General features: G+C 34.4%; 1 protein-coding gene across 4 annotated transcripts in view; it reads left to right on the top strand.

Moving 5' to 3' along the window:
- The window catches only part of ROR2 (receptor tyrosine kinase like orphan receptor 2), a 347747-nt gene extending 321412 nt beyond the window's left edge, over window positions 1-26335 (top strand). For 3 of the 4 annotated variants that reach the window (XM_069087331.1, XM_069087339.1, XM_069087347.1), the window contains 4 exons: window positions 17565-17879; window positions 19116-19361; window positions 22464-22666; window positions 23544-26335. In XM_069087331.1, coding sequence (XP_068943432.1) covers window positions 17565-17879; window positions 19116-19361; window positions 22464-22666; window positions 23544-24986 — 2207 coding nt within the window. In that variant the 3' untranslated portion in view covers window positions 24987-26335. The remainder of the gene's footprint in view (window positions 1-17564; window positions 17880-19115; window positions 19362-22463; window positions 22667-23543) is intronic. The other variant, XR_011168189.1, reaches the window with a different exon arrangement.
- Window positions 26336-26599: the final 264 nt, after the last annotated feature.

The raw sequence follows: 26599 nt of genomic DNA, 5'->3' as shown, positions 1-26599 counted from the left end.
TCTAATAGCGTTGCCTTAAATATTTTTTCTATATATCTGTCATTTTCCTTTGATCTCTTCAGGATACAGACCTAGTAGTAATATTTCTGGGTCATGGAGTGTACACCAAGTTTTAGAGTCCTTTGAAAAGAATTCCAAATTGTTTTTCAGAATGGTTCGACCAGTTTGCAATTCTACCAATAGTACATTCATATACTGATTTTTCACACCCCCTCCAGCATTTATCATTTTCCTTTTCTGTCATGTTAGCCAATTTAAAAGATATGAGGTGGTACCTCAGAGTTTATTTAGTGGACATTAATCTAATGATTAGGGATTTGACTCAGTTCCCTATATATTTGAGAGATGAGATTTTTACAAGAGAAACTTGTCATAAAAAAAACTCCCATTTTTTTTTTTTTTGCTTTCTTTCTAATCTTGGAAGTACTGGATTTCTTTGTGTAAAAACTTTTCAATTTCATTTAATCAAAATTATCCATTATACTACCTTTGATTCTTTCTGTCTCTTCTTTTGTCATAGGCTTTTCCTTTATCCACATATCTAATAACTAAAATTTTACATGCTATCCTAATTTGCTTATGATGTAACCTTTTATGTCTAAATTATGTGTGCCTTTTGACCTTATCTTGGTATGTAGTGTAAGATGTTCTATCCGTAGTTTCTCCCAGGCTGCTTTACAGTTTTCTGAGCACTTTTTCTCAAACAGTGAATTTTTGCACCTTTGCTTCAAGCCACTTAATATCCAGCATTAAGTGTGATTAGAGATGTGACAGATAATGAACCAGGCCATGTGGGTAGTTCAGGACAAAACTCCATTTATTGATTCTTTGGACAAGGTTTTTATAGAGCAATGAGACAAAAGAAAATACAACTTGAGTTTTCTTATTACTAATTAGTACAGGGGGTTTCGGTAATGTACCAATATCCCGGATGTAACAAAATGTCTCTAATCTAATAAGGATTTAACACCTTTTGGCTAGAGTCCTAGTACAGGGCAGAGCCTTTGATCTCAGCACTCAGGTAACCTCTTTTTAAATGCAGCTGCATCACAAAGGAGAATCCAGGAGCCAGGTTCAAAAGCTCCTCTTGGCTCCCTACATATCCCCCCTTTTTTTGACAGAAATTTAAGGACATGTAATTCAATGCCTAAAGCCTGGGTATTATGAGACATTGTTCATATAATACATGGTCCAAATAGCCAAAAAATTATTATAATATAGGAATATAGGAAGCAAATGCATATTAATACCTAATATATTCTGAAATGGAGAGATTTTTTTTAATGTGTCAATAATTGTTTTTGCAACTCCTTCTGGGTCAATCTCAGAGATCTCACTATGTTCAATGTCTTCAATAATCTGATGGAAAGCCTTTATTACCATGATGATATTGGAATCATGCCAAGCACCAAGAAATTGGGCATGCATTCTGTCCCCCAAAAAACATTAGAATCAAAGCTAATATATGGTAAAGGAGTTATACAAATATATGTATATTCATAATCACATCTAAGTAACAGTTGAGTTTTTAATGCTTTTAACTCATCACTTAATACATTCCTAGTTGTTGCAATAAATTGATCTTACACAAAAGATCCTTATCTATATCATGCTGTGTCTTAAAGACTACAGAAACATTTTTTTTATAATTCATTAACCTGTTGTACAGTTTGGATTCATATTTGTAGAGAAGTTGCAGACACAGCAGTGGAAATGATCAATAATATTAGGGCAGTAAATCTAATAGCAAAGAATCTGACAGACCTTTTCCCCCTTTCCTTTTAAGAAATCAGAAATTTGATGTAATGCATATCCCCCTGACATTTGATACCAAGCATAAGTGACATTAATTGGAAAAAAGCAAATGAAGATTGTTCAACATTTACTACAGCAGAATCTCTACTACATACACATTGAATAAGAATAAAATTAATGCAATTAATAGTTTATACATAAGAGTCATAAATAGATAGGTGTATCCATAATTACATTGGAGGAGTCTGGTTTTAAGTGTTTCTAACTAGTCTGGAGATACATGACTGATTGTTCCAAAAATTGATTTTATAAATTATGTCTTATCTATAGATTCTCAAGCCAACATTCTTCACCAATTCATTCACAAATTGAGCAGTTTGTATTTCACTTAGTAAAGAAATAGAAGACATGGTTACTGATATTAAGAGGAAAGTTATGGCAATTAGTCCCCTGATTAAAGAGTCCAAAAATCACTTCATGTTAGAGAATCAGATACTATTTGAAGTGCTGGTTCCTCTGAAGTCTGTCATTGTGTACGGGGATAAGTTAACCAAGTAATGTTCCATTAGAGGTCAGTATCATCCTATGAAAAGGTGGGATGCCAGGCTGCTTCCTCTTGGGTTGTACTTGTGTGAGGAATTCCCTGATCCTCTTCTCAACTTCTACATCTGGGAGGTGAGTTGTGGAAGATGCTTAGACATTCCATGTTGATATCCTCACAGTGTCTGAAAGAATATAAGCACAACCTCACCTCCACATAATTAAGGGGCAGGTCTTTTCCATTTCTTTATTTGGGGAATATGTACTTTTTCAAATTGTTTTTCTGCTTGTATACCCATTTTTAGTGATGTTTAAAATTTTAGGATGTATAAGTCAGTAGCTAATTGCCTTTGTGTTGTATTGGTCCAAGTCCCCCTTTTTAAAAAATTTTTAAAATAGGTTTAAATATCTTTATTCCTTCTGTCAAATATAATTTGACCAGTGGGATTATAAGGGTTATGCCTGTAATTAATTTTATTTGAAAATTATCACAGAAAGATTGAAATGATTTGCCAGTGTTGGCAGGGACATTATTGGTTTTTATTTCTTTAGGGGTACCTAAGAGTGAAAAACAATGCTTCTCCTGACTGAAGTGTAGCTACAGGTGTAATCATATAAAACCAAAGGACAATAATTTTGCTCTGTCCATACAATGTAGCCTTATTAAGTCAAATGAATGAGAGGTTCCGTAGTTACAAAGAAACAGAAATGGTTAAAATGTTTTTAAGTTTTAAATTTTTTTAATGGAAATACAGTCATAAACTGTTGCCTTTTCATTTCTAAGGGATGGTACAGGGAGAAGACTCTCCATTATTTAAATATATGATTACATAGTATTATATATTAGGGGAAAATATCATGATTAAAAAGTCAATTCTTGAAGAAATGGCAACACTAAAAATTAAATTAGAGGCTTCTGGTAATACTCTGAAAGTTTTCTTTCCCATTTCTCATTCATCTTAAAATTTTTTTTAAGTCATAGTTATAGTAGATTGTTAACCTTCTACCTAAAAAGAACTACAATGCTGACATATGGCACAAAAAATTAAGTTTTAGATTAAGTTTCAGTTTTAGATTCAAGAAAACTCAGTTTCATGTTCAAATTGCTTAGGTAACAAATTTAAACTGCTTGATTATATTTATTTCATCCAAATATCAGTATGTGAAAATTCTTATGATTTTTAATATTTGGTAGTTGATTTTCTCAATTCATATTTAGCTTTAAACAGGAAGGATTATCCAGCCTTCAAAATTACCAAAACAGAAGTGTATGAGGAAAAAGTGTTCACTGTCACATGGATATGGATATATTATAATTTTTAAAAGGCAGGATAATGAGTAACATTCATTTGACAAAGACTATTAGGTTTTAAATTTCTAGGATTAATATTGATGGAAGAGCAGGAGGAGGTGGCAGATAAATTTGTATTGTTAATTTATCAGCTATAGCATTTCCTTGTTGAAAGGGCCCAGGTGAAGAAGTGTGAGAGTAGCTATTTGTTTATTTGAGGCATCAGTAAAAGTCTTGTCCATTATTAAAAGGAGAGAAGGATGTTATTTGTGGAATGACCCATTGTTGATTGGAAATAAATTATAAACTAGGGTATTTGTTTATGTTATCTAAAGGTCCTTGATAAACCGTTAATAAACTTTGCCCAGAAGGGTCTTCTTTGATTAGCATTTCAATTTGGGTTTTAATATAATGTTGCTAAATATGGGGGGGGGGGAGTCTGAGATAGTAGTTACACATTGTCTTTTATTAAGGTTCAAGGGGAATTGAGGGTTGTGTCTCCCCTTAGAGTACTGAGCTGGTGTGTTCTGACCTTGAGATAGGGATATACCCAATTTATATCACCTAATAATTTTTTGAAAGTCACTTTAAGTTTTCAAGTCATCTCTTCAATTTTCTATTTTTGGAGGCTCAGTAATTTTCTCTCACACTGTATGTCCTAAGTAATTGTAAGGAGGTTGCAACTGAATTTTTATCACGGGCTATGACTAGCCTGTATTCAGATAGACTAAGCTGAGTGGCTTTTAAATCGATCATCCACCAAGGCCATTCTTTTGAGATCACAGAGGGAGTAGGGATGCCCGGTTGAAGGGCTCCCATAGTCTCCATCCTTTCATTTATTGCTTAGAGGTCAGTGAGCATTCTCTATCTCCCTGACTTTTTATGTATAGCAGAAACAAAGTTTTAAAATTGAACTTTATTAAAACTAAGTTGGTGTAAGATGTCCTTGAATAACATAAATCCCCAAAACATTGCTAACAAACTAAATTAGATATCAAAAGGATTTTAGCCAAAAAACATACATTAATTAAATCTCAAACAATTAAGAAGCTGATCACCGTACTTTTAAAATCTATTAGTTTTAGAATTCCTTTAGACAATGGGAATATCCAAAGGTGAGCCTTAAGTAGTTTGTATAAATTTGTGTACATGTTCTAATTTTAGTTGAAAAATAATATTAGATTCTCCAGTAAGCTAACACAAAAGAGTTTATATCCTTTATTGATTACTTGGTCTGATCATAGAAATTAGGTCTAGGAATGAACATAGCAGGAATATGTGAATATAGTCTTAAGGGCTTTTTATCTTAAACAGCAATTTTTACCAATCACAGCTTAGAGCTAATTATAGTTAATTTTATTCTCATTGACCTGTAATAAACAATAAAGATCTACTAGGTCTTTAATACATAAGGGATTTCATTTAACATTTTTCTTTCTCAAATTTAAACTTATCCAGTTGTAAAAGCCAATTGTTAGAAATCCTTATTAATCTTTTGCAACTTCTTAGCAAGTTAGGTTCATTATTTAAGAACTACATAACTAAAACAAGTTCCTATCCCAGTCTGATGACTTTGCCTCTAGAGATAGTTTCCAGGGATCTTGTCATTATTACAAAATAAAAGGAATTGATATAGGCCAGGGGCTGAGAGTGATGTTCCTGCTTTGCTAAATCTCATACATGCAGGAGGAATGCAATAAATTTTCACTCAGTTTCCTCCTTTCCACATACAGTAATCAATTAACAATTCTACATTTTAGCATTAAATCAGTAAAATAATGAATTTTATGTGTTCCATAAATGATAGCCAAATTGTTTTAGCTGTAGCACAGACAATAAGCTTCAAATGAAGTCTTTGTATTCCTAGATCATATAAAATCACTGATAGAAGGATGGACTGTCTTACCCCAGTACAGACTATTGCTGGCTTTTTACCTTGTGGGAGGTACTTCCAGGCTTTAAGTAGCAGGGATTCAGGGCCATTACTAGTGGAGCCCTCAAGGTAGATGATTCCCCTTCCCCCTCCTTCCTTTTACCAGGTTGGGGAAGGTGAATTTGCAGGTGGGGAGAGGGCCAAACTCTTTTTCCTAATCTGATCTGGGATGAAAGGAGTTAATAGAAAAAAAAAACTGCAGGGCTGTTTACAGTACTGAAATACTCTCTTGGCTCAAGGGGAAGGACTTTAATCTCTTTTTTTAACTACAGGTAAAGGTATAAATACTTGGTTTTCTATATGGCAGATATAAACTTTATAAGACAAGGTTTAGCAGAAATGATAGAGACCTAACTTTTTTTACATGAATTTTTTTAGTTTCAACAAAAATAAGATTAAAAATTTGTTTATCTAACACTATTTCTGGCTAATAATGATTACTCAATTTTTGCTATATAATAGAATTATACTACAATTTAGGAAGACCATCATAACACAATGACATGATATTAACTGTATTTCCAAATCATCACATGCAAAAATTATTGATAGAGAATTAGGCTTATCAAGTGCAGAGGTTTTTCTCTTTTCCTTTCCTCCCAGCTGCAGACTCTGAATTGCAGATTCAGGGGTTAGAAAGGAGAGATTCATCTGCTTGCCTAGAAGTGTGGGCTGCAAGGTGCCGCAGGGCTGTTGTCAATGGGGCTCTTGATGTAATTTAGTATGCTTCCTCCCTTTAGTCAGATTAGGGAGGGTAATTTAAATCCCCTATTCAGTACTCTGTCTTTTAATCTGATCTATGATGAGGGACTTTAATAAATTTTTGTAAAATGTTTTCAGCTAATATAACTTGTACTTCAGTAAACTTCAGTGCTATGTTTATTCCTAAAAAAAATTTCTTTTGAAAGCAAAAGGTTTTACCTTGCCAGTTACAGGCATGGGGACTCTGAACAAAGATCCAGTGGTACCATGCCTCCTTTTTCCTGTACTAGAGAGTCCAAAGCTTTCCCTCTGAAGTGCTTCTTTTTCATATTTTTGTGTATTCTCAATTTGCCTTAATGCCAAATAGTATAACAACTTCTGTCTTATCTTTAGCATGACACTTTTCACTTTTCACAATTACAAAAATAACCAGAATGAATTCAATTAATTTTCTGTTGCATCCTTTTAGATGAGGCAGGAAAATGTTTAAATGCTCATTAGTCTGCCTATTTGAGCTGAGGGGGAAAAATTCCCTTTTTACTTTTTATGGCTTTTTTCACAATCAAAACTTTGCCAGAGTTAGAATGGGGGGAAAGATATTTTCAAACCGTAAAACTTCTCTTCACACTTTTCATGCAAATAATTTATTTTTTTCTAATTCTATCCTGATACATCTTGTATACTCTTTGACTTGCTATTACCATCATATTATAAATAATATGTAAAGACAGCTGAATAACACTTAATTATTTGCACCACCTTTGGCACTTTCATTTCTAATGTTAAACATAGCCTTAATATATTCCATAGAAAAAAAGGCAGAAATGGGGAAATGCTGGGTTCCTTCCTCTATTAGTTTCTCACTCATCTGTTTTCCTACGCTTTCCCATTTTACTGTACCACCCTTTGGAAACCAAGGGCAACAATGTTCTACACACACTAAGAACCCCTCTAACTGTTCCTTCATAATAGCAAACTTTTTCTTTCACTATTTTCTTTAATACTTGAAGATATTGTTCCTGATCTTTGAACTGTACCCCATGCATCTGACCCATGGTGATAGAAAGGTTAAAATCCCTATATCAGCCTGGTGAAACAAGAAGACTAAGAAAAGATTGACTGAAAAAGTTCCCTTACCCTGTATACTTGTGACAGGGTCATCTCTGCTGCAGACCTTCCTTTCAGGTTCCTATATGCCCTGCGTCGAATGCCATTTGCCATGAACCACTTAATGTCCAGCATTAAGTGTGATCAGAAATGTGATAGAGAATGAACCAGGCTATGTGGGTAGTTCAGGACAGAACTCCATTTATTGATTCTTTGGACAAGGTTTTTATAGAGCAATGAGACAAAAGAAAATATAACTTGAGTTTTCTTATCACTAATTAGTTCAGGAGGTTTGGGTAATGTACCAATATCTTGGATGTAACAAAATGTCTCTAATCTAATAAGGATTTAACACCTTTTGGCTAGAATCCTAGAATAGAGAAGAGCCTTTGATCTCAGCACTCAGGTAGCCTCTTTTTAAATGCAGCTGCATCACAAAGGAGAATCCAGGAGCCAGGTTCAAAAGCTACATCACCGGGGATCTTATGGAGCCAGCTTATCAAGAATTTATCTGAGTACCGGACCAGGCTTTTTTGACTCCCTACACCCCAAAAGTTTGAATCTTTGGATTTATCAAGCACTAGATTACTGTGGTCACTTACCACTGTGCAATTGTATTTACTACTATGTATTCCAATAATCCATCACTCAATTTCTTATGCAGAACCAGATTGTTTTGTGATTTCTGCTTTTTAAGATAGTTCAAGATGTGGTACTATTAGGCTGTTTTCCTTCCGATTTTTTTTCATTTATTTCCTTGATATTCTTTTTTTATCAAATGCTTTATTAACTATGAGTTTACATTTTTGATTTCTGCAAGATTTTGAGTTACAAATTTTCTCCCTGTTTTTCCCTTACCTACCACCCCAAAATAGTGATCCCACTGGATATCCCCTCCTCCAGTCTGCTCTCTCCCATATCTTCTCCCATAATCCCTCTGACTTTCCAGTAGGTCATGGTGAATGTCTATGCCCCAGTGCCTGTATATCTTATTTCCTAGTTAAATGTAAAATAATATTATATATATATACATATATTTAAACATTTGATTTTAAAACTTTGAATTCCAGATTCATTCCCTTCCTCCCTTGTCACCCACCTTTACTGGGAAGATAAACAATTCAATATAGGTTGTACATGCGTAGTCATGCAAAACATTCCCATAGTGGTAATATTGTAAAAGATTGACTATATTTCCCTCCCTCCCATCCCACCTCCCACTTGTTCTATTCTTCCCTTGATATTTTTTACCTTTTGTTCTTCCAGGTAAATTTTGTCATTTTTTCTAGGGATATAAACTGATTTTTTGCTAATTGTATTGGTTTGGCACCTAATATGCAAATTAATTTAAATAGAATTGTCATTTTATTATATTGGCTTGGCCTGCCCATGAGCAATTAACATTTCTGCAGTTGTGTTCATGTACTTCCTAGGTATCTATTGGCAAATATATGCCACATTGTATGTGATTTGCATTTGTTTTAAATGGGATTTATCTCTTCCTGCTGGATTTTTTTTGGTAATATATAGAAAGCTGGTGATTTGCGTGGGTAAATTTTATATCATTCAAGTTTGCTGAATTTCTTAATTGTTTTGACTATTCTGGGAATACAATGATCCAACACAATTCCAAAGAACTTATGTTGAAAAATGCTGCTTACCTCCAAAGAAAGAGCTGATAGAGTCTGAATGCTGATTAAAACATTTGTATGTTATTTTTCTTAGGGTTGTTTTGTTGTTTTTTTACAACATAATTAATATGAAATTAAGTTTTGCATAAGTGCACATGTAGAACCTACAATAAATTAATTGCCTTTTGCTTTTTGCTTTTTTGGGGAGGGCAACTGGGGTTGTGACTTGCTAAGGTCACATGGCTAGGTTGTGTGTGTGTGTGTGTGTGTGTGTGTGTGTGTGTGTGTTAAGTGTATGAGGGCAGATTTGAACTCAGGTCCTCCTGACTCCAGGGCCAGTTTTCTAGTCATTGCGCCACCTAGCTGCCCCTAAACTTTGTGCTTTTATTTGTTTTTTTGGCTTTTTTTTTTGGTGGGCTATTGGGGTTAAGTGCTTGCCCAAAAATTACTTACCTTTTCTAGGAGAGGACAGGAGGGAAAGGGAAGGAAGAAGAGAATTTGGAACTAAAAATTTTTTAAAATGTTAACAAAAAGTTTTTACACATAATTGAAAAAAAAATTTAGAAAATAAAAATAATATTCATTAGATAAATTGGTCTATAGATTTCTTTCTCTGCTTTTTGCTCTCTCTGTTTTATATATCAAAGCAATATTTGTGACATGCAAGGAATAGATTAGGACTTCTCTGCTTGTTTTTTCTTAAATAATTTATGTTGTTCTGTAAATGTTTGATGCCATTCACTTGTTAATCCGTATGGTTCTATGGATTTTTTCTTACAAATTTCATTTATCACTTTTTAAAATTAATTTTTAAAGGTACTTTTATTCTTTTTCTTCTGCTGAAGTGGGAAATTTACATTTTTTTTTAAAATATCCATCCATTTAACTTAGATTGGTAGTTTTATTGACATATAATTAGGTGAAATATATTCTGATAATTGCTTTAATTTCCCCTTTTTGGTGGAGCTTTTGAGCTTTTCATTTTTGACACTGCCAATTGAGTTCTATTGTTTTTAAAAATTACATAAGTTTTCTATTTTACTGGGTTTTCATAAAACCAGCCACTGTTATTTTAAATTCATGGTATTTTTACTTTCAGCTTTATTAAGCTCTCTTTTGATTTTCAGAATTTTTATTTTGGTGATTATTTGGAGATTTTACTTTTTTTCTAGTTCTTTTTAGTTGCATTCTCCTTTCATCTATCTGCTCTTTCTCTTTTTTATTGATAATAAGCATTGAGAGAAATATTTTTTCTTCTACGTATTGCTTTGGCAGTATCCCACAAATTTCATATGTTGTCTCATTGTTCTCATATATTTAAGGAAATTGATCATTTCTATGATTTGTGCTTTGGCGGCCCACTCATTAAGTGCATTAGAACTAGGTTATTTAATTTCTATTAATTTTTACTGTCTGTTTCCAAGGACCTTTATTGAATGTAATTTTTTATTGCATTTTGGCCCCAATGGGGAGCATTTCATTTTTCTGTTTTTCTGCCTCTCTTTATTAGTTTTTTATGCCCTAATACACGATTAATGTTTGTGAAAGTGCCTTTGTACAGGTGCGGAAAATGGTATACTCTTTTTTTCCTATTCAACTTTCTCTGAGTCTCTTTTCTAAAGTTCTATTTGTTTCCTTTACTTATTTCTCATTTATTTTATGGTTATATTTGTCCAGTCTTATGGAGGGCAAGTTGAAATTCCCCCCACTAATATAGTTTTACTATTTCTGTAATTCATTTAATTTTTCTTTTTAGAATTTGGATGCTATTCATTTGGATGCTTTTATTTTTAGTAATGATATTACTTCATTATCTATGGTACCTTTTAGAAAAATGTCATTTCCTGTATTACCTTCATAATTAGGTATCTTTATGATTTTGTGTTGTGTGTGATCATGATTGCTACCCTTGGCTTTTTACTTCAGCTGAAGCAAAATTGATTCCATTTGACTCCCTTATTTGATTCTCTATTTCAAGTATATTTCTTGTAAACAATGTTTTGCTGTATTCTCACTTGTAATCTATTCTGTTACTGGCTTCCATTTTATAGGCAAGTCAATTCCATTCATATTGGCAGCTATGATTACCGTGTATTTTTTTTTTTTTGCTTTTTGGAGGGGGGAGGGCAGGGAAGTTGGGGCTAAGTGACTTGCCAAAGGTCAACTGACTAGTAAGTGTTAAGTGTCTGAGGTCAGATTTGAACTCAGGTCCTCCTGACTCCAGGGACAGTGCTCTATTCACTGTGCTACCTGGCCACCCCAATTACTATGCATTTCCCTCCATCCTATTTTCTTCTTTTGTCCTTCTCCCTTCTTTTGCTGTCTTTCATCAAAACTCTTTTCCTTCTGATCACTGCCTCTCTTAATCCTCCCTCTATTTCTACTTCCCCTTTCTCTTATCTCTTTCCTTTTCTTCTTCACTGATCTGTAAGATAATATCTGTTTATCTATGCAAATCTATTTATGTAGATATAGATTATAGATACACTTATATAGATCTATTCCTATGCATCAAGAGATAGATGTATATATAATAGACATATAGACCTATCTATACATCTCTCTCTATACATATACACACAAAATTATATAGATCTACATTTGCATATCTCTATATATCTCTATGTATGTACATATTTTCCCATCTTTAAAGCAGTTCAGATGAGAATGAGGTTAAAGTATTTCATGCCCCCCTCCACTTTGCCCTCCATTGTAAAAACCCTTGAGATAACCTTTCCAATTTTCCTTTCTTTCTCCTTTCTCCCAGTACATCCCTCTTTCTCCTCCCTTCATTTTTTTAGATCACTCTGACATAAGTGATTCACACCCTTGCCCTCTGACTATGCAGACTCTTTCTACCTGACCTTATAATAATAAAGTTCTTAAGAGTTGCAAGTATTTTTCAATGTAAGAATGCAAATATTTTAAACATATTGAGTCCCTTATAATTTCTCTTTAATTTTTACCTTTTTATGTTTCTCTTGAACCTTGTTGTTTGAATGTCAAATTTTCTATTGATCTCTGTTCTTTTCACCAAGAATGCTTGGAACTCCTGTTTCATCAACAACCATTTTTCCATCTGAAGAATTATACTTTTTTTTGTCAGATAGGTTATTCTTGGCTGTAATCCTAGTTCCTTTGCCTTGCAGAATATCATTCAAAATCCTCCAACTTCTTTAACACAATGGCTTGCATGATCCTCACTGTGGCCCCATAATATTTGAATGGTTTCTTTCTGGGTGCATGTGATATTTTCCCCTTGAACTGCAAGGTCTTAAATTTGACTATAATATTCCTGGAAGTTTTCATTTTGGGGTCTTTTTTTAGGAGGTACTCAGTGAATTGTTTCAACGTATGTTTTACCCTCTGATTCCAATATTTACCTTGATAATTTCTTTTTTATTTTTAAGCAATCAGGGTCAATTAACTTGCTCAAGGTTACATGGCCAGGTGTTTCTGGGTGGGTGCTAAGTGTCTGAGCCCGGATTCGATCCCCAGGTCATCCCGACACTGGAGCTGGTGCTCTTACTAGCTGTGCTACCTGGCCACCCCTACCTTGATAATTTCTTGAAATTTCATATCCAGCCTATTATTTTTTCATGACTCTCAGGTAGTCTAGTAACTCTTAAATTATCTGTCCTCAGGGGTGGCTACATGGTGCAATGAATAGAGCACTGGCCCTGGAGTCAGGAGGACCTGAGTTCAAATCTGGCCTCAGACACAACACAAAAACTAGCCATGTGACCTTGGACAAGTCGCTTAACCCCAATTGCCCTCCAAAAAGCAAAAAAACAAAAAAATAAAAATTATCTCTCCTCAATTCATAACCCAGGATAAATTATTTTTATGATGAGATAGCTCATATCGTCTTCTACTTTTTCATTCTTTTGAATCTGTTTTATTGTTTCTTGATGTCTCATATAGTCATTAGTTTCCATTTGCTCAATTCCAATTTTTGGAATGATTTTCTTTTTATATTTTGTACTTCTTTTCCCATTTGGCCAATTCTGCTTTTTAAGTGGCTCTTTTCATAAGTGAAGTTTTGTACCTCTTTTATCATTTGACCAGTTCATTTTTTTCCTCATTGTTTTCATATCTCTTTTCCCAAGCTGCTAATTTTCTTTTCATAATTTTCTTGTACTACCCATACTTATTTTTGCAATATTTTTCTCTGCACTAATATTTGACTTTTAAAAGAATTTATTTTTACTCTTCTTTTTTGCTCTTCTAGGAATTCTTGCTGACCATGTGTACGATAGCATTTTTCTTTGAGACTTTTTTTGACAGCTATTTTCACATTGTTGTCTTCTAAGTTTTATAGCTTTTTATGATCCAGTTCTTTTGTAATTCTCATTTGCCTATTTTTCCAGCCCATTTCTTGACTTTGAGCTTTATGTTAAAATTAGACTTTGCTAACCTTGGGTAGGAGTCATTGTCTGAAGCTTCAGGTTTTTTCATCCTACTTTTTTCACAGGTAGTTTTATAAATTTTCCATGCTACCAAGATGATGTGAAGTAGGGAGAGGTGTGAACACTACTTCCTTGGTCTGTGCTATGGTCCTTACCCAGAAAAGGTCCTGGTTCTCTTACAAGTTACAAGCACTGGCTCTCCTCTTTTCCCTCAAACTTCAACCAGAGCCCCTGATATCTTACATTTGCAACTTTCCACTCTATTCTTCACCTGAATCCCTGAATGGTGTATCAGTAATGACTTTGCCAAAACATATTGCATCCTGTGCTCAGTGCTACCAGAGGGGTCTCCTGTAATCTCTTTCTGACTAGTTGTCCAATCCCCTTATCATCTACCGACTGAGAGCTACTGAAGGTGCTACAACTGTTTCTCTTGTCACAGATATTTCCAAAGCCCATAGTACACTTGAGGTGAACCCCAACTTCTGTGTCATAGACTTCATCTTCTAACCTCTTAAGTTGTTGTGGGTTGGAAAAATATCTCACATTGGCCTTTTGTTGATTGTACCACTGCATGATTCTATTTGATGCATTAATTTAAAGCTGTTTGGAGGAAAATCTTAGATGAAGTTTGTTGTAATGTAATGATTCTTTGCCTAACATTTGTCATTCAGTTACTAATAACCCTTTTTCATCAGCTGATGGTTAATTTTTTGCATAGATCTACAATTGGAGAAATCACTGTAGTTTCTTATTGGACTTTTAAATTCAGTATAGTGTGAATTTCAGTTTTTTACTGCAGTAGGCATGAGGAAGGTAAATAGTCTGCCTCTGTTCAGGAAGCCATCCATCTTGGTCAGAATTCCCCTACACATTTTTATCAGGGTCTACTGATGGCATAAATTATTTTGATAATTTTATATAATTCAATTAATTTTCTTAAGACTTGATGTAGGGGTGGCTAGGTGGTGCAATGAATGGAGCACCAGCCTGAGTCAGGAGGACCTGAGTTCAAATCTGACCTCAGACACTTAACACTTACTAGCCATGTGACTTTGGGCAAGTCACTTAACCCCAATTGCCTTGCCCTCCCCCCTTAAAAAAAAAAACAAGACTTGATATAAACATTCTAAAATTTAAATGTTTTAATCTGAGTATTACCCAGGAATCCTTACTATTGAAATAAGATGATTGCTTATGAATTTATTGAAGTAGAGAGTAGAGAGGAAATCAATATTATTTCATATGGCAAGAGCTTCAAGGAAGAAGGTGCTTAAAGTCAATACAGCCATGTACAAATTGGTGTGAATAATTAATCTCATGATGTAGTTGTATTATTTGAATATACACTATTTGAGGTTATAATTATATTTAAAATTGATTAGTTTTAAATAATGGAAATATGCAGTGAAAAAATTTAAAAATATGTGTTTTAAACAAATAATAGTATGATATTAACATATAAGAACATGCATGTTTCCAGTTTGTTACAAAGTATTAATGTAGTTATAGAAAGCAAAATTTTAAAAAATTAAAAAATTGCTAATATTCTGCCTAAAAATGATACCATCCCTCAAAATGACATACCTACACTGACAAAAAGTTTTTTTATAAGCATAGTCTTCTCTTTCTTTAAATTTTCATGATACATTTGTAAGTGCAGAAGGTTTTTATCTACATCTCAGTGAATTTGCATGCTCACATTCTTTTTTTTTTTAAGCAATCAGGTTTAAGTAACTTGCTCAAGGTTACATGGCCAGTTATTTCTGGGTGTGGTGCTGAGTATCTGAGCCCGGATTTGATCCAGGTCATCCCAACACAGGAGCCAGTGCTCTTACTCGCACATGCTCACATTCTTACACAATGAACCGATTGTACTTGGATGACCTAGGGCATCATCTATAAACAGCAATCCTTTAAACACAATATTTTTGACCACTGCAACATTTTTCAACAGTGGGGTGAAGATAACTTGAAAACAATTCCTCACAAACCGCTTTAATCACCCATGCTTTCTTATTCAAATATTAGAACTAGAAGCAATCAATCTTTGTAGTCTTTCTGAGTATAGGCATTTTAATACTGATAAACATGCAGTGTTTTTTATTTAAAATCCCTTTCTATATTGCCTCTCAATAAAAGTATTAAGCAATCTTTAGACACTTCAAATTTAAGTTGAGATTTTTTTCTTTCTTAGAAATATAACTTCTGGGGGAGGCAAGGTAGCAGAGCGAGTAAGAGCACCGGCCCCAGAGTCAGGATGACCTGGGATTGAATCTGGACTCAGACACTTAGCACCCACCCAGAAACACCTGGCCGTGTAACCTTGAGCAAGTTACTTAACCCCAATTGCTTAGGGGTGGCCAGGTGGCTCAGCGAGTAAGAGCACTGGCTCCAGTGTTGGGATAACCTGGAGATCGAATCCCGGGCTCAGACACTCAGCATCACACCCAGAAATAACTGGCCATGTAACCTTGAGCAAGTTACTTAACCCCACTTGCTTAAAAAAAAATAAATAAATATAACTTCTGGCAGTTATCCTTTTCTCGAATGAGTCTATTAAACTTTGTTGATCAGTGTATCCACTTTCTTCAATTATTTTCTTTAGAACATCAGAATATTTAGCAGCTATATCCTCATCTGCAATGTCCACCTGTCTGTTAATTCTGACATTATGTAAGTGTACTTAATTACTGAGGTAATTGAACCAGTCAATGGTTTTAGTAAACGTTTCTTTACTCTCTGCTTCATTTCCATTTTGTCTTCCTGCCCAAAATAAATTTGAAGTTTTTGTCTGAATGACTCCTCTAATAAGAGAAAGGGTGTTCTGATTTCAGTTTTCAATTAGATTAAAAAAACACTCATTTCTGTTGTTGTAACACTTCTACCATTGTTATACCACAAAAAGCTGACAATCTTTGTCCTTTTTATTAACCCTGTGTTTTGTAACATGTACGATGGAGAAAAGTATTCTGATATCTTGTCTTATTTTCTAGTTACTGTAATTATTTTCATGCTGTTCAATTATAGAAAATTTTTGTTCCAATGTGATATCTAGCCTCTTCTTTTTTGTGCTGGCATTGTTACCATCTCAAGTATGGTTCTTTTAAAAAATTATCACAACTATTGGTGTTATGGTACATAGCATATATACATATGGTATATATATGTATGGTACATACACATATACATGATGACAGGAAAGTACAGATTGGCATTATAGTAGCATGTTAAACCCCTTGACTAGTTCACATATTGTATTAATTGAATTTGGACGTATACTAAATGTGACCTAGTGTCATTTTGTGATTTGAACTAAATCAAATTTGACATTATTCAAACACACATTAATCACAACCTTGCTAGAATGGCTGACAAATTGTATGATGTTGGAGTGCAACACTAGCTCAGGAAGGTTTTGTAGTTAAAAACTGGAACAAAATGAGAAACTAATAATTCATTTTAACAGTTAACAAAAGTAGCCTAAATATCCTATCTCTTTAAAAAGGAGGATACTGATGTTTGAGGAGTTTACAGAGATGGTAAAGGCTTGATCCTTGTTTCAAACTCAGATCTATACTTTTCCTAAAGAGAATCTTATAGGAAATTGCAGCAGAACAATCCATGTCTATTTCTCTGACTTAATCCTTCCTTCTGTATAATAGCACCATTTCCTTTCATGGATATTCCTGAATTTGTCAAGGGGGAGATCTGTAGGCTATGTGAACACTGACTAGTCTTCCTAAGATTCATATGAACTTATACAAAGCAAAGTGAACATAAAAAGGAGAACAACTTATACAATAACAGCAACATTGTAAAGATAAATGATTTTGAAAGCCTTAGGAACTCTGATCAATGCACTTCCAAAGGAATCATAATGACACATGTGGTCCCCCTCCAGATGGAAACCTCATAGACTCAGAGTGAAGATTAGAATATATTTTCTCCTTCCTTCCTTCTTTTCTCCTTTCCTTCTTTCTTTCATTTCTTCCTTCCTCCCTTCCTTCCTGAACATGGTGAATATGAGAATTTGTTTTGATTACATATACTTGTAACAGGATTTGCTTTTCTTACCTTCTCAATGAGTAGGGAAAGGGGAAGAAAGAGGGAAATAATCTAGAACTGAAAATAAGAGAAAATTTATTTAAAAAAGAAACTGGTCTTCTTAATACTCTTTGGATATTGTCTTACAGCTGCATTCACCATGATTGGCACTTCCACCCAATTATCTGATCAGTGTTCGCAGTTTGCCATTCCTTCCTTCTGCCACTTTGTATTTCCACTCTGTGATGAGTGGTCCAGGACTCCCAAACGTAGGGAACTGTGCCGGGATGAATGTGAAGTGCTGGAGAATGATCTGTGCCGACAGGAATATAACATTGCCCGATCGAATCCCCTCATCCTCATGCAGCTCCAGCTGCCCAAGTGTGAGGACCTACCACTACCTGAAAGTGCAGAGGCTGCCAACTGCATGAGGATTGGCATCCCTGTGGAACGACTCAACCGATGTAAGCTTTGATCTCACTTTTGTCATTTTCCTTATCTACCATGCTATTATTATTATTAAAATTATGAATGAGATCTCTTTCTTAGACCTGATAACCACTTTCAACTCTATTTGGTTCAATAAAGTCTCTTCCATTTCACTGGCAGCTTTTAGAGCTCTAAACTATGTTACAGAAAAAGAGAAATCTTCAATTATTCAGAAAGTATTTTTAAAAGCCTATCTTGGGTTTATTTTAAAATAATAATGGCAACTTATTAATGCAGGATTTTACAAAGTTCTTTTTCCCTCATAAACTTATGAATTTGATAGTGCAAGTGATATTGTTTTCTTTTGAAAGGCAAGGAAACTGAGGTACAAAGTAAGTTAAATGATTTATCCAAATCCCCACAGCTCATAAATATCAGAACTATGATTTGAACTCGCATTGTCTTCATCCAAATTCAGTGTTTTTTGCACTACACTTTCTTTTAAAATTGTACAAATTCCACTGATATCTGTCCTTTCCTAGTAAAGGATGCAAGGGAGCAAGTTTATAGCCCCCTGCTCTCTTTTATAGAAAAGACTCATTCTCATTTCCACTCTCTAACATTCTCTTTATCTTTAAATATACTTCACAGTTAAATGGTAAAAGACTCAGAATATGAGTATGACTCAGAATAGTTTTTCTCAATACTTCTAAGAAAGAAGACCACATAACTGTATTTTCTGAGACTGAACCTGGAAGTGGTCTATTCTGTGGTATATACACTGACAAAAATATTTCATAGATACCCCTCCTTTGTTACATATGCCTCAACATTGTGAAGTGTGTGTGTGTGTTTCCAATGTATATAAAGTTTACATCATTTTTATAATGGTGGGTGGTTATGTTAATTCTGGATGGAATTTGGGTCCTTTAACTTAGAAAAATAAATATAGCTTACTATATAGCATTTTTACTCTAGAAGTATGAATTTGAAGGCTAATTTCATTTAGTATATATTTATTAAGTGCTTTCTATTGTACTATTCTAGATGCTGTATTTAAATATAAAGTTTTCTTTGAGCTACACTTGGAAGATTTAATTACTCTGTCTCTAAAATTTTATCCAAAACTCTATTGTTCTACTGGATTCCATTTTTTGTTTATGTTAATGCTGTTAATTTGATTGACTAAATTGCAAGAGGCAGAGGATTAAAGTATAGAGGTACTGTACCCTTAATTTTTTAATCTATAAAGTCTGGGTTTTTTCCTTCAGATCACCAATGCTACAATGGCTCTGGATCAGATTATAGAGGAACTATTAGCACCACTCAGTCAGGTCATCAGTGCCAAGCCTGGAATGCCCAATATCCACATAGTCATCACCTGTCAAGCATGGATTTTCCAGAAATAGCAGGAGGTCATGCATACTGCCGAAACCCTGGAGGACAAATGGAAGGTCCATGGTGTTTTACACAGAATAAAAACGTACGCATGGAACTGTGTGACATACCTTCTTGTAGTATGTATTATTTTTTTTAACATTGTTCAGATATTTTATATATATATATATAAACTTACATTGATAATGTTACCTAAAAATGATTGAATCCTAGTTCTCTCACTAAATAAATGTTTGACTTTGGGGAGATCTTTTAAGTTTAGATTCTTCATCTATAATATAGAGATAACAATTTCACCCTCTAAGTTAAAATTTATCAATAAATTAGCCAATTTGGGAGTATGCCATCACTTAATTTCTCTTTAGCTTTTGTCCATTTCGCTGCTTTTTCCGTTTCTGTAACAGAGTGGGCAGAGCCAGAGTATTATAAAATTTACATTCCTTACTCTGCCTATGTGGTTACATTTCTAGTTAAAGTTTTTGTCAAAGAAGAGATTTTAATTAGTGAATAAAGAGAAAATTTTAAATACATTTATCAATGTATTTCAGTGATTCATGAAACTTTTACCTTAGCATAAATAATTGAGGATTGTGTTTTAAAATAAATATACTTAAGAGTCAGAATGAAAAGACTTTCCAGCTGCTTGGACTTCTAATCAATGTAGGTACTCCTTCAAAAGGTAAACAATTAATGTCTTTATAGTGATGTATAAAATAGGAAGAATTTAGATTTGGAAATAATGATTTTCCTGTTTATCTGAGAGAACCTTAATGATAGCAATACTGAGCCATTGCTAAGATAGTGAGAACTTTGGGACAAATCTCACTATTAGAAAGAGAATCATCATAGTGAGAGTTCCCTTGCCCAACATTTTTATACAAAGCAAACCTGGTCAACATTAACTTGAAATGTAACCTTGATGTAATATAAGCAAATAGAAAGAATACTCTATTTGGGGTCAGAAGACCTGAGTTCAAACACTGCTCTAACACTTTTTAGTTATATAACCTTGATGATATAGTTTCATTCCTTAAACCTCAGTTAACTTATCTCTGAAAGGAAAAGGTTAGATCAAAGAACTAAGATTCTTTTTGTCTGTGACATTCTCTGTGATCGATGAAATAATAGAGCGCAGACATTATGATGATTATGATGCCACACTCGGTACATAGACATATTTGTGTATATAGGTCTTCCTGAAAATTTGTCATTAGAGTGGGGGGATGGCCTATATTTCTTGACTTCGGGGGGCCAAACTTGAAGTTGGAGAAGAGACACCCAACATATGAGGATCCTCTTTAAGGTTAAAAATAAAAAATATTGACCTGATCACAGCATTTTGATATTTTCAACCTTCTTGGAATCTGCTTCATTCCGAGTTGACAAAGTAAATGTACATAATAGAGGACAGGGAACAGTATTTGGTTACAGTTTCTCCTTTCAGCTAGGAATTAACTTTTAAATCACTTCAACTTCTTCCAAAGGAAACAAACAAAATGTCTCCAAGTGCCTTTTACTAACTACTCATGATTGCTGAGTTTAACATTGTGATTTAAGATTTACAAAGTGCTTTAACATATATTATCTCATTTGATTCTCACTACAATGCAATGAGGTAGGTACCTCAAGTATAATTTTGTCCATTTTAGAGATGTAGAAAAGGCAACTTAAAAGATTTGAGTGTCTCACCCATGGTTTTATAATTCAGATGTGTTAGAATCTAAATTCAAATACTGGTCTTGCCTTACCTCCATTCCGGTGCTATTTCTTTCTTTTTTTTTTTTTTTAAGCAATCGGGGTTAAATAACTTGCTCAAGGTTACACAGCCAGTTATTTCTAGGTGTGGTTCTGAGTGTCTGAGCCTGGGATTCAATCTCCAGGTCGTCCCAACACTGGAGCCGGTACTCTTACTCGCTGAGCCACCTGGCTGCCCCTAAGCAATTGGGGTTAAGTAACTTGCTCAAGGTTACACAGCCAGGTGTTTCTGGGTGGGTGCTAAGTGTCTGAGCCTGGGATTCAATCTCCAGGTCTTCTCAACACTGGAGCCGGTGCTCTTACTTGCTGTGCTACCTGGCCGCCCCCCGGTGCTATTTCTGATATTGTTTATTGCCTAACCAATGTCTCTAAAATTCAGTGAGATTGTTGTCTTCAATGTTAAAGGATTTTTCTGGTATATGAAACTCTTCGTGTAAAAGTGGGAAGATCATTTCATTTTTGTGGTCCTCAGATTTTTCATTATAAAATGAAGCGATTGGAATAGCTGGCTTCCAAAATTTGTTCCAGCTCTAACATTCTCCAGTTTTATCAGCAAGACCTGTTTCCATCAATAGTCCATAGGAAAGCAGTCTGTCTAACATACAGTTCTCTCAAATATAGATTTCCTCACTGTTTTTATACTACCTGTCATGTTTTTGTGACATGCAAATATTCTATTGTTTCAAGTGACAGAATTCAGAGGAAGAGTTTCTATTTAGACTGCATCTCCCTACTGTTTCTCATATAGTACTCTACACACATTAATTGTTTTGTTTTTTTGTTAATGGTATTGACTGGTTACCTAGAATTTTTCCAGTTTATGAAACAGTGTCATTTGTGAGAGAGTGAACATCCTATATAAAGGGACAAATTTGTTCTTTATTTTTTAAAAATAGAAGTAAAATAATTTCAATAATTCCATAGGGAAAAATTAATGTGTCTATGATCCAGTGATTCTATCTTCCCTTCATGAACTCACTAGTCTTCAATGTCATTACTGAAATTTCAGTCATCAGTGAGTCATCACAGATTGTAAGGACTTCGCAAAAGCTACTGTGAAATGTGCAGTAACAAAAATTCCATAATTGGAACAGAATGCACAATTGTTTCATTTTCTTTTGCATTTAAGGGCTTGTGGGAGAATATTGTGATCAGATTTTATTTATTATATGAGTAAAGATTTCAAAATAAATATGCCGTACTAAGCAAGGAAAATGCATTTTAACTGCCTTTAGTTAATTCTAGCATACAGCTATTATTGTGATGGATTTTGTTTTGTTTCAAAATATATAACAAAGCATGTTATTGAAATATATGGCTTAGCTTCTGTTGTTTTTCAATTTTGACATGTAATTACCTTTTCTGCGAAGTTTAATAGGACATATTGTGTACATTTAAATATTCTTATGAGTGCTTCTTATTGAACAAGATCATCTGAAAAATCATCTAATACTTGTTCTTAACAGGTCCCCAGGATAGCAGCAAAATGGGAATCCTCTACATCTTGGTCCCCAGCATTGCAATACCCTTGGTCATTGCATGCCTTTTCTTCTTGGTCTGTATGTGTAGAAATAAACAAAAGGCATCTGGTGCCACACCACAGAGGCGCCAGTTAATGGCATCCCCTAGCCAGGACATGGAAATGCCACTTATTAATCAACACAAACAGGTATTTTTGTCTAATCGTTTTAGGAGCTGATTGTAACAGTTGACTCAGTATATATCCTTATGGTATAAGGCTGTATATGTTATAGTATGCCTAATATTTAATGTTAAAACTCAACTAAATTTTCATTTTTCCTCTTAATCTTTTTTCTTCTGCTTATAAAATCTCAACGGTACTTGCTTTTCCTTGGAAGATGTAACAGCAAATACGTTACCATTATATGTGTGTGTGTGTGTTTATATACACATACATAGTATTTCAAAGAATTGGTCTTCAACAAGACTTATTTTTCTTGAATAATTAAACTTTCTTTTCCTAGAGGGATAGATCAAGAGGAAAGTGCCATAGGAATGACAAAAGCTTGTAGAAGGATTTTTCTTAAAATGCCTTTTGAAATGTCATGGACTCCTCTTCCATTTCTAAAACCTTTTTTATTGAAGGGATGATTTAGGTTAATTCCTTTATAAGAAGAATATGATTTAGGAGGGAACACTATGGTACTAATTGCCTAGGGAAAGACTGAAAATTATTAATTCATGTGATGAGTTACTATGCTAAGGTGATATGACTAGTTTACACTAAAAGAAGTTCATCAGAGCTTTAATACTTCACTTTGGCACCTTTTGATCTGTTGGTCAAATATTCAGAGATCCAACATTCTACATTATTTGCAATTACTACAATCCATATCCATATTATATAGAAATGTCTGTCTTCTATATGGCAATGAAATTTATACTTAAGTAATTGACATCAAATATTGTAATGACACTGAACCAAAAACAAAAATGAACAGGCAGATTGAATTTTTCCTTTTTTTGGTAAAGATGCTTCTGTTGTTGCAAATTAAGGGAAATGTATTATTGTGATTCTCTTTCAGGCCAAACTCAAGGAGATCAATCTGTCCACTATAAGGTTCATGGAAGAGTTAGGAGAAGACAGATTTGGAAAAGTCTACAAAGGTCACCTCTTTGGTACAGCACCAGGGGAACAGACCCAAACCATAGCTATTAAAACGCTTAAAGACAAAGCAGAAGTACCTCTCCGAGAGGAATTTAAACATGAAGCCATGATGAGATCAAGGTTGCAACATCCAAATATTGTATGTTTGCTGGGAATCGTAACCAAAGAACAACCCATCAGCATGATATTTAGTTATTGCTCCCACAGTGATCTCCATGAATTCTTGGTCATGAGGTCTCCCCATTCAGATGTGGGAAGCACTGATGATGACAAGACAGTTAAGTCAACATTAGAACCAGCAGACTTTTTCCATATTGTAGTACAAGTAGCTGCAGGAATGGAGTACCTTTCTAGTCACCATGTTGTCCATAAGGACTTGGCCACCAGAAATATACTTGTATTTGATAAGCTCAATGTAAAAATATCAGACTTGGGCCTTTTTAGGGAAGTTTATTCTGCTGATTACTACAAACTGATAGGAAATTCTCTTCTTCCCATCCGCTGGATGTCCCCTGAGGCAATTATGTATGCCAAATTTTCCATTGATTCTGATATATGGTCCTATGGAGTAGTGTTATGGGAGATATTCAGCTATGGCCTGCAGCCATATTGTGGATACTCTAACCAGGATGTCATTGAAATGATAAGGAATCGGCAAATTTTGCCCTGTCCTGATGATTGTCCTGCCTGGGTGTATACATTGATGATAGAATGTTGGAATGAATTTCCCAACAGAAGACCAAGATTTAAAGACATCCATAATAGGCTGAGAACATGGGGGAATCTTTCTAATTATAATAGTTCAGCCCAGACATCTGGAGCCAGCAATACCACGCAGACAAGTTCTCTTAGCACAAGCCCAGTGAGCAATGTCAGCAATGCCAGATACATTGGACCCAAGCAGAAAACTCAGTCTTTCCCTCAGCCACAGTTCATTCCAGTGAAAGGGCAGATAAGACCTATGGTCCCACCTCCTCAGCTCTATATACCAGTGAATGGTTATCAGCCAATGCCTGCTTATGGTGCTTATTTGCCAAATTTTTACCCAGTCCAAATTCCCATGCAAATGGCCCCTCAACAGATACCTTCCCAGATGATTCCCAAAGCAGGATCCCACCACAGTGGCAGTGGTTCTACGAGCACAGGCTATGTAACAACAGCCCCCTCCAATACATCTGTAACTGACAGAGCAGCTCTTCTCTCAGAGGGAAATGATGATGCTCTCAATACAGTGGAAGATGTAGCTCAGAATCCTGTCCAGGAAGAAGAGGAAGAAGGCTCTGTTCCTGAAACAGAGTTATTAGGGGACAATGACACACACCTGCAGATAGATGAAGCAGAAATTCCATCAGAAGCATAGGCAAAGGGGATGACCTCTTAGCTTGGTTTCATCTTATTTATGGGGCTATTTTAAAAACTGTGATCCTTTAAGGGCTATATGATCAATTAATTGATCAGAAAACTTAGCCATCATTGACACAGCAGAAAACAAATACTAGATACAGCAATAATGATACTCCAGAGAAACTGATGAGATTATTGCAGACTTGATAATGCAGAAGTGCTGCTTTACTTTTGTCAATAATCCTTGAGAAAAACTGCTCTAAGATAAGATACTGTTGCTGTGCAACATATTGCTAAGTAGTCTTGCATGTCATGTCTATTGTGGTCTGTGATTGATTGTATTTTTAGTCCGCAGTTCCTAAGCTGGACAGGTAGAGAAAAGGATTGCTTTGGGAGTCCTGGAGTGAGGTACCAAGATAAGCAGCTTAGTGTACTTTACCTCACGGATGTGACTTTTAAAAATAATAATAATGAGCCATAGATATTTGTTTTTAATTAAAAGACACTTTTAAGATTATTTATCCCTTTTTGGATTGGAATGGCTCAAAACTCTGAGAAAAAAGAATTAAAGAAGGCAAACAGAACTGTTTCCAGTGAGTCATGTGGCAGAAGTTTCCAAATAAGGTTGGGGCATGACAAAAGATCTTTCTCTCCCGTTGCTGCATTACCCTTTTCTCCCTCTAGTGACTAAATGACTTATTACTTCACAAATCAGAAGAGAATGGGATATTTACTGTGTACTACAAACCCAACCTTTGCACCTCTATATTGTGTTGTCAAAAATGAAAGATTTTTGATAAGAAGTCTCCTAAATGCATTTAAATTGGTGCCTTAAAAATTCGCACATGTATTTTAAAAATCAAATAATTTTAATGATTCTGCATGTCTATCTACCCACTTTACTTTCAGGGAAAGTGGCTCTTCATTTTGGAATATCCAAAAAAAATGCTATACAGAATACAGTTTTGTTCTTTTTTTCCTTAAGATGAATCATGTACAGAACTTAAAATGTAATTTATATTTTATTACATTGCATATACCTTTTTCATTGAAATATTTTCATCTTAAATAATGATTTTGTAATTTAACTGTTTTCATTGTCCATTTTGGGATGCAATTTTATTGTATTTTATAGTGTTCATTTTTATAAAATATGAAAATAAGGTCCATTCATTTCATGAATAATTCTATAAAAGCGCATACGTACTGTATTGTGACTAGTACAAATCATAGTCATCATTTGTAAATCCAATATCTGTTGGATGCAATAAATTCATAGAGAAAATTTGATTGATTAATTTATCTTTAGGACTCTTGTTTTTATTGTGGCAATAAAATGTTGGAAATGGGTTTTTTTTCTCAAAACTGAAGGTCTCAGATTTAATAATAAATTAATAAGATTGTCAAACATGAAAATTTTGTAAAGATATAAGCTGTTTAAAAGCTATAACAAATATTTTAAAATTAATAATTTATACAGTTCATATCTTAATTATATGGTTTATATGTTAACTCAGAGTTTCATTTTTTCTTTTTGCATTTTTTTTGGAGGGCAATTGGGGTTAAGTAACTTGCCCATGGTTACACAGCTAGTTTTTTTGTGTGGGTGTTAAGTGTCTGAAGCCAGAA

Source organism: Petaurus breviceps, unplaced genomic scaffold (genome assembly GCF_028583685.1).
Source record: "Petaurus breviceps papuanus isolate PSGF00001 unplaced genomic scaffold, PetGlider_PUasm1.0 118, whole genome shotgun sequence".
Classification (NCBI taxonomy): Eukaryota; Metazoa; Chordata; class Mammalia; order Diprotodontia; family Petauridae; genus Petaurus; species Petaurus breviceps.
The sequence above is the reverse complement of the archived record's forward strand: the minus strand, read 5'-3'. Positions and strand labels throughout refer to the sequence as shown.